This window comes from Salmo salar, chromosome ssa01 (genome assembly GCF_905237065.1).
Source record: "Salmo salar chromosome ssa01, Ssal_v3.1, whole genome shotgun sequence".
NCBI classification, from domain to species: Eukaryota; Metazoa; Chordata; class Actinopteri; order Salmoniformes; family Salmonidae; genus Salmo; species Salmo salar.
This window is the reverse complement of record NC_059442.1, coordinates 15567198-15574840: the sequence shown is the minus strand read 5'-3', so window position 1 is coordinate 15574840 and position 7643 is coordinate 15567198. Positions and strand designations below refer to the sequence as shown.

Below are 7643 nucleotides of genomic sequence, written 5' to 3'. Positions count from 1 at the left end.
AATTCATTGTATCACTTTTCTTTTAGTAAACATTGAAAATGGGTCCCACAGACACGAACACCACACAAGGGTTAAAGGCAGTAAATGAGGCTGAATGAACTGTTTCGCTACCAGACAAGGCTCTGCTGATAGCTTCAGTAACAAAATAACACCATGGTTGTAATAACACTTTAAACAGGTCATTTGTAAATGTGTAGAATGTGTTTGTTTTGGGTCCAAATTGGTAAGCTAACATATGTGAATTAGACAGTCACAGAGGATTTTCTTCTGAATAACTGGTTAGGGCATTGCACTTTCCATTCAGCTTCAGGCAACTTTGATGTAAGGCTTGATCACACCTGTAGTGACTACTTCTATCCATCACACCCATTGTTGCTTATCCATTGTTCACTAGATATATCAATGTAATTACACCCAACACAATGTTGAAAAACACAATGCTTTCAAAAGATTGTTCCCGAAGTTTGCCTGCCAAAAATGTATTTTCCTATGAATTAAGTCACACAAAAATGTGTGTATTTTCACAAGAATTAAGCCACATAAAAACGCATGAAATCTGATGAAATTACTTTTCGGACATATTTGCGTGTGAGATTGTGTTGTCCAGACACATGCCAGAGTCGGCATGGGTTCGAATCTGGCCCTCTGCCCTTTGTCTCCGCCTCCCGCTATCTTCCCCGTCTTTCCAACACTGTTCTATCTCTTCAATGAAAGCAAAAACTATTACAAAAGGAGTGGGACTGTCAATTTAATAAAGAATAATAATAGGCTTGTGTAATATAATGATCATATGTACTGTATGATTCAGTATGATGACGATATAGGCCTAATAATATGCCATTTAGCAGTGGGAGGAAGATTTGAACTTTAACACATGGTTGCGGCAAAGTGCCAGATTCTTGAATGATAATGACCAAATAATTATCACATGATTAACGAGACAGAGTTGGCGCGAGTTGCAGGAGTGGGGATGGGGAAATCAGCTGTTCAACAAGCTGTTCAATTAGCTGTCAATCAACCGATGGCCCAAATGATCTCATTCGCTCAGCCAGGGAAACTGTTATCGGTTTTCACATCTTTCATTATGTGAGAATGGATTGGCTAATGGATAGCCTAAAAAATGTATTGGAATATAATCAAATAACAAGGGGTCGATTGCAACCATCGACGTCACTAGATTATCACCAGCTATCAATATGTTCTGAATTCGCCCACACAGCTGATCTCAACTGCAACCATTATTGGTCACCTTATTACCGCTCCCTAAACGATGTTGGGGTTACCTTAGTCCTGCTTGCAAACAAAGATATGTTCACCCTCTGGTTGGCATTATCATCAGAACAACGTAGTCCCTTTTTGAACTAAGGACAATTTATCTATTTGACAAGCATTCCATACAATTGAATACAAGTATTTTCTGGCTTAGCACAGCAAATCTACTGTGGCAATTTACCCAACACTTTGTATGAATAGAAACTAATGTTGGTGTAGCCTACTGTTATTATTTTATTTGTTTTATTTATGTTATCCATTAAATACAACTGTCTATACAAATAAAAAAACACACACAAGTACAAACAAAAACTGGAATTGATTACAATGTGTGGATCACCACTCTAGCCGCATGTCAGCTTTGCTCCACACATATTTCCCTCCTCTCTTTAGGAACATCTTCTCGTCAAAGCCACTGAACTGAATGGCCTCCTCCACGCCAACATCAAGGATGGACTTGGATGGATCCTTCCTCCCCTCTCTGCAATCCAGGAAACGCATCTAAAAAAAAGCGTTTAGAAAATGTATAATCATTTATAAAGAATGTATAAGCATATTTAAAGGCTTATTAATGAAACTTATTATGAAGTGTTACCAACGGGTCAGAAAAGAGAATCTTAACACGGTGGTTCATTATCAAAGTAATTCACTACTATGAAACCTCATGTCTAATACTAAGATAAATATCTGCAAATCCACATCTCCTTTCACCCATCTCAAAGCCTGTAAATCCACTGATTAAAGATTGAAGCCATAGACTACTCTGGGACTTAATATGGGAAGGTGCATGTCTTTAGATCTCAATCGATGAGAGCATTTAGATGGCTGTTCAATAGTTCTGATGGATGAGGACTGATGGATGAGGACTGTCTACTTTAAAGGGCTTGCTAAGACTTGTAGAGTATCACGTAAAATAACAGATTAATGAAAAGGACTTACATATTCATCCAGGATGAGGTAGGAATCTCTCATCTGACAAGATAAGACAACAAGGAAACATGTTAATTCTGTATTATGTACAATATTATCACAGACTATCATTTTTTTTGTTGTGGACAATATTGCGTCTGATAGGTCTGATATACAGTGCATTCGGAAAGTATTCAGACCCCTTGACTTTTTCCACATTTTGTTACGTTACAGCCTTATTCTAAAATGGATTAAATCAATCCTCATCAATCTACACACAATACCCCGTAAGGACGAAGCAAAAAAAGGTTTTTGGATTATTTTGCAAATTTATAAAATAAAATAACACATTTATATAAGTGTTCAGACCCTTTACTCAGGACTTTGTTGAAGCATCTTTGGCAGCGATTATTGCCTCGAGTCTTCTTGTGTCTTACGCTACAAGCTTGGCACACCTGTATTTGGGGAGTTTCTCCCATTCCTCTCAGCAGATCCTTTCAAGCTCTGTCAGGTTGGATGGGGAGGGTCACAGCTATTTTCAGGTCTCTCCAGAGATGTTTGATTGGGTTTAAGTCATGGCTCAGAGACTTGTCTCGAAGCCACTCCTGCATTGTCTTGGCTGTGTGCTTAGGGTCGTTGTCCTGTTGGAAGATGACCCTTCACCCCAGTCTGAGGTCCTGAGCGCTCTGGAGCATGTTTTCATCTCTCTGTACTTTACTCCGTTCATCTTTCCCTCAACCCTGACTAGTCCCCCAGTCCTTGACGCTAAAAATATCCCCACAGCATGATGCTGCCACCACCATGCTTCATCGTTGGGATGGTGCCAGGTTTCCTCCAGACGTGACACTTGGCATTCCGGCCAAAGAGTTCAATCTTGGTTTAATCAGACCAGAGAATCTTGTTTCTCATGGTCTGAGAGTCTTTAGGTGCCTTTTGGCAAACTCCAAGTAGGCTGTCATGTACCTTTTACTGAGGAGTATCTTCTGTCCGGCCACTCTACCATAAAGGCCTGATTGGTGGAGTGCTGCAGAGATGATTGTCCTTCTGGAAGGTTCTCCCATCTCTACAGAGGAACTCTGGAGCTCTGTCAGAGAGACCATTGAGTTCTTGGTCACCTCTCTGACCAAGGCCCTTCTACCCCAATTGCTCAGTTTGGCCGGGCGGCCAGCTCTAGGAAGAGTCTTGGTGGTTCCAACTTCTTCCATTCAAGAATGATGGAGGCCACTGAATTTTTAGGGACCTTAAATGCTGCAGACATTTTTTGGTACCCTTCCCCAGATCTATACCTCCACACAATCCAGTCTCTGAGCTCTAGGACAGTTCCTTTGACCTCATGGCTTGGTTTTTGCTCTGACATGCACTGTCAACCGTGGGACATTATATAGACAGGTGTGTACCTTTCCAAATCATGTTCAATCAATTAAATGTACAACAGATGGACTCCAATCAAGTTGAAGAAACATCTCAAGGATGATCAATGGACACAGGATGCACCTGAACTAAATTTCGAGTCTCATAGCAAAGGGTCGGAATACTTATGTAAATAAGGTATTTATTTTCTAAAAACCTTTTTTCGTTTTGTCATTATGGGTTATTGTGTGTAGGTGAGGGGAAAAAAATATTGAATCAATTTTAGAATGAGGCTGTAACCTAACAAAATGTGGAAAAAGGGAAGGGGTCTGAATACTTTCCGAATGCTCTGTATGTGATTAATTGAGTTAATCGATTACATTAGGCCTACTCCACACATTAATAGCATTCTGAAACTACAAGGAGTAGTAGTTGTTGAATCATCATAATATCAATAACTGACACATTTTTTTGTGTGTTGTCTTTTGTCCAGTCCCATACCTTTTGATTGGATTCAGGTACCAGGCAGCTGATGGTGCTGTGTCTATCCAGGAAGTCCTGAAACTGCTGATCGCTGATGACAAACCTCTCTGCCTCCCTCAGACTGTTCTCCCCAGCATTCTCCCCATCGATCAGTAGACACTGGAACACCTACACACAGTAAACACACACACACACACACACACACACACACACACACACACACACACACACACACACACACACACACACACACACACACACACACACACGCACAAAGTCAAGGCCATACAAGTAATTTCTTACATCTATGGTAGGGGAAGAAACCACTATTCACAACACAGATACAGCATTACTGGTGAGTAATGTAAATGCATTGGAACACCCTTACCTTCCAGCGTACAGGGTTGAGTTCAGAAATGTTTTCTCTCATGTCTTCATTCACATTAAATGTGTTGATCACAGAGTTGATTTTGAATGCCACTTTGTAGTCCCGGCACCACTCCCGGACTTTGAAGAGGTTGTCAAGGTGGCTCTTCCTGCCCTGGGCTCTGCCTATAGTCTGGTTGGTGTCCTCATCAAAGCTGTCACAGGAAATGGCCAGAATGTCCAGGTATTGGCCTGTGAGGACAAGGAGAGTTCTGATTTTAAAATTGACATAATCTCAAAGAATTGTATTTTGAAACACCCATGTATTCAAAATGTATTAACATCCAGACATACAATTTATGACATAGCCTAGAACATGTGATAGTTAAGATTTATTGAGATAAAAATCAACAAGTAGTTTTTAATGACACTGTGATGATCAAATCATGCATTTGAAAATGTGTCCTACATTTTATAACTCAACTGGGAAAAATGTCAAAGAGTGAAATGTTTCTCTGAGTTTGTGACCTCATATCAAAACTAGCCCAGTGCTGACATCTAGTGTGAATAAAAATAACTTATTTACCAGACTTCGCATGAGAATAATGAAGATTCAAGCAAAGACAGTGAAGTCTGAAGATTGGCTAAAACTGCTTCTCAAATAGAAATCCACGATCACACTTGTAGGTGACGTCATGGCAATGTTGGCTAGCAGCAAGGCTCTTAGTGAAACACGTCATCGGGTCTAATGATCGTCACGCGCCAAACTGCGCATGTGCGTTTTGGCAATCCTTCGATATAAAGTTGTTTTTGAAGAAAATGAAAACGTTTCAGTTTGAAACTTTCACAAGGCTGGAGTAATAACATGTTCAACTACTTAAGAACACATTGGCTCGAATCTAGGTTGTGCCTTTAGAATTGTTAATTAATCTCATTGACTTATGAGATAAGTCAATGAGATAAAACCCGGCCTGGTCTGTTTGGTCTGTTTCGCAAGCGTTCCCGGAAGTCTTGCGGTGTTGCGCCTCTGAGTTTAGAAACTCTGTGACTCAAGACTGCGTGTTTATTTATGGCAGCTGTTCGATATAATAACATTTACATTTACGTCATTTAGCAGACGCTCTTATCCAGAGCGACTTACAAACTTACGAGCAGTAGCGTAATGTTGGTACTATTATTTTATTTCAAATGAAAACCATCTTACCATATTTCTGGAACCACTTCTCTCTGATCAGGCTGCCATTGCTGACAATACTGACACTTGGGAGATGGAGGTCTTGTTTGCAGTACTGGACTAATTTACCCAAGAAATCACCTCTGTCCTGTAAGAAAGGCTCTCCACCAGAGAAGTTAATCTTTTCCAGTCCTGCAAAAGAAATATGAAATTCAGAATTCTAAACACTGAATAAAAAAAGTATTATATAGAAATAGGCTGTAATAATAATGTAATAACATGTCATGTGAATATATATAGGGATTTTGCAATATCATAAATACATAGGCTAATTTTGGCAAATTTACCTGATTGCTTCAAAAGCTGTAAACCTCTCTTTGCTTCCTCAATGGGCAGGACAAAAGACGTTTTTGCCGTGTGGAAACAAAAACCGCACTTATAATTGCACTGTCGAGTAAAATGATAATTGACACTGCTTGGAGTTGTCGCTGGTTTAGATATATTCTTTTGCAACGCCTTGATTGGATTGACTTTTCCTGTAGACGTCAACCGCACCTGCGGACCGCGCACACCTATCCATGCCAGGAAAGTTGCAAAGATGTGCTGGATGTTACTTATGCAAAGCTGCAGGGACATCTTCGCAAACACGACTTGAGTAGAGTACGACATTGCTAGTCTTCACCTATCTGTCCTGTTGAAACTTCTGATGTAGGATTAGCTTGAATCCTTTTTACCGCAATAGCCTAAATGACGCGTCTCAGGACGTTTGGTCAAAACAGTTTCTATTTGGAAATAAGGAAAACGAAAGTTACAATGTTGAATATACGATCATAACCTTATTCATATGCAGTCCTACATGCCTACATGAGAAAAGGCTGTCATATCCTAAAGTTCCATGCAAATGAGTTGATCCTTTGTATTTGCTTAATGTATGTGACGGCATCGAACAGAACGTGACAGCTGCAGGCGCAACATGTCGTACTTATGCCGCGTTAATGTCCTGTCGGAAACCCGGTGATGTCCGACCTAACATTGGCGGAAAGTCGGGTCCCAAGATTTCCATTTGGGAAGTATCCGAATCAAACAATAGGAAGCTCAACATAAATCGTTAATTTTAATGCCACGTTCAAATGCTAGTCGGATCTAGTAAACTCTGAAATGTTCGACTTGCTAATTCGTTGAACGTTGCATGTGTATAAGTACAACTAGTTAGCAAGTTGGAGATTTACGAGTTTCCTAGTTCCGACTAGGTCTGAACGCGGCATAATTTGTAGGTCCCAGTTTCCGATATGACGAGAACGTAACATTATCTGCGTACGACATTGCATCAAGTTTCACATTGGCTAAAGTTTCGGTTTAATTGTCCAGCACTTCAAGTTTCGTTTCCCCCTCAGTTTCCAAAATCATTAGCCGTGCGAGTGAGTTGTGATTCAGCTGAAATGCACTTTGCTCGGCGTTTGATTAGTGATTGCAAGACGCATAATGTCCCGGTTTGGTTAGTGTTTGGTCTTTTTATGCGTTTGCAGTTTGGGTCAGATTTCGTATCGAACTAATCTATTTCGCACTACAAGCCAAGCATTGCAACGAGGTACCACAAATGTTCAGAAATGTCGCTTCTGATGAAAGATGCTACTCGCTCCATGTCCACAGCGATAACACAATTCAAAGACCAAAGGCTTATGGAGGACTTATAAATAAACTATCATAAGGGTTACCAAATGTACGGTTGTGAAATGTCAGCATTTCAGCCTAATGTGAAAGATACTGTCATCAAATTATAATTTCCAAAATATTTTCTTAAACATTGTTTAATTTCTGACACAAAAAAGCAAGGTTTGAAAAAAATGGTATCTGGATGAAGGTATTGCTTAGGCTAATACACTATAAAGGCAAATCATGGCTACACTTTTTTAGTTCTTTCATGAAATGCTGTTTTTAGAAAAGGGACGTTTTTTTTTTTTTTTAAGAACTGGGGTAACTGCCCCCCCATGGGATAATTGGCCCCCAGTGGTGCCAGTTACCTGAATATTATAGCATAGGGTTTCACAAAAGTGTAACATCAGCTGTAAAGCTATCAGTCACTAGTGGA

The 7643-nt window shown here is 40.0% G+C and overlaps 1 protein-coding gene across 1 annotated transcript; it reads right to left on the bottom strand.

Moving 5' to 3' along the window:
• Nucleotides 1–732: 732 nt before the first annotated feature.
• LOC106566099 (radical S-adenosyl methionine domain-containing protein 2) lies at nucleotides 733–6504 on the bottom strand. The gene is made up of 6 exons (XM_014133954.2): nucleotides 5902–6504; nucleotides 5585–5746; nucleotides 4403–4632; nucleotides 4033–4182; nucleotides 2212–2244; nucleotides 733–1773 (listed from the first exon to the last, which is right to left on the bottom strand). Exons 1-6 carry the CDS (start codon nucleotides 6221–6223, stop codon nucleotides 1609–1611), a joined length of 1062 nt encoding a protein of 353 aa, XP_013989429.1. The 5' UTR covers nucleotides 6224–6504; the 3' UTR covers nucleotides 733–1608.
• Nucleotides 6505–7643: the final 1139 nt, after the last annotated feature.

Excerpts from the sequence above, each read along its gene's own strand:
- LOC106566099 (XM_014133954.2), bottom strand. The coding sequence starts at position 6,223 with ATGTCGTACTCTACTCAAGTCGTGTTTGCGAAGATGTCCCTGCAGCTT. Across the intron at positions 4,183-4,402 it reads TCAACCCTGTACGCTGGAAG|GTGTTCCAGTGTCTACTGAT; the intron begins GTAAGGGTGTTC and ends TACTGTGTGTAG. Across the intron at positions 1,774-2,211 it reads ACCTCATCCTGGATGAATAT|ATGCGTTTCCTGGATTGCAG; the intron begins GTAAGTCCTTTT and ends GCTTTTTTTTAG.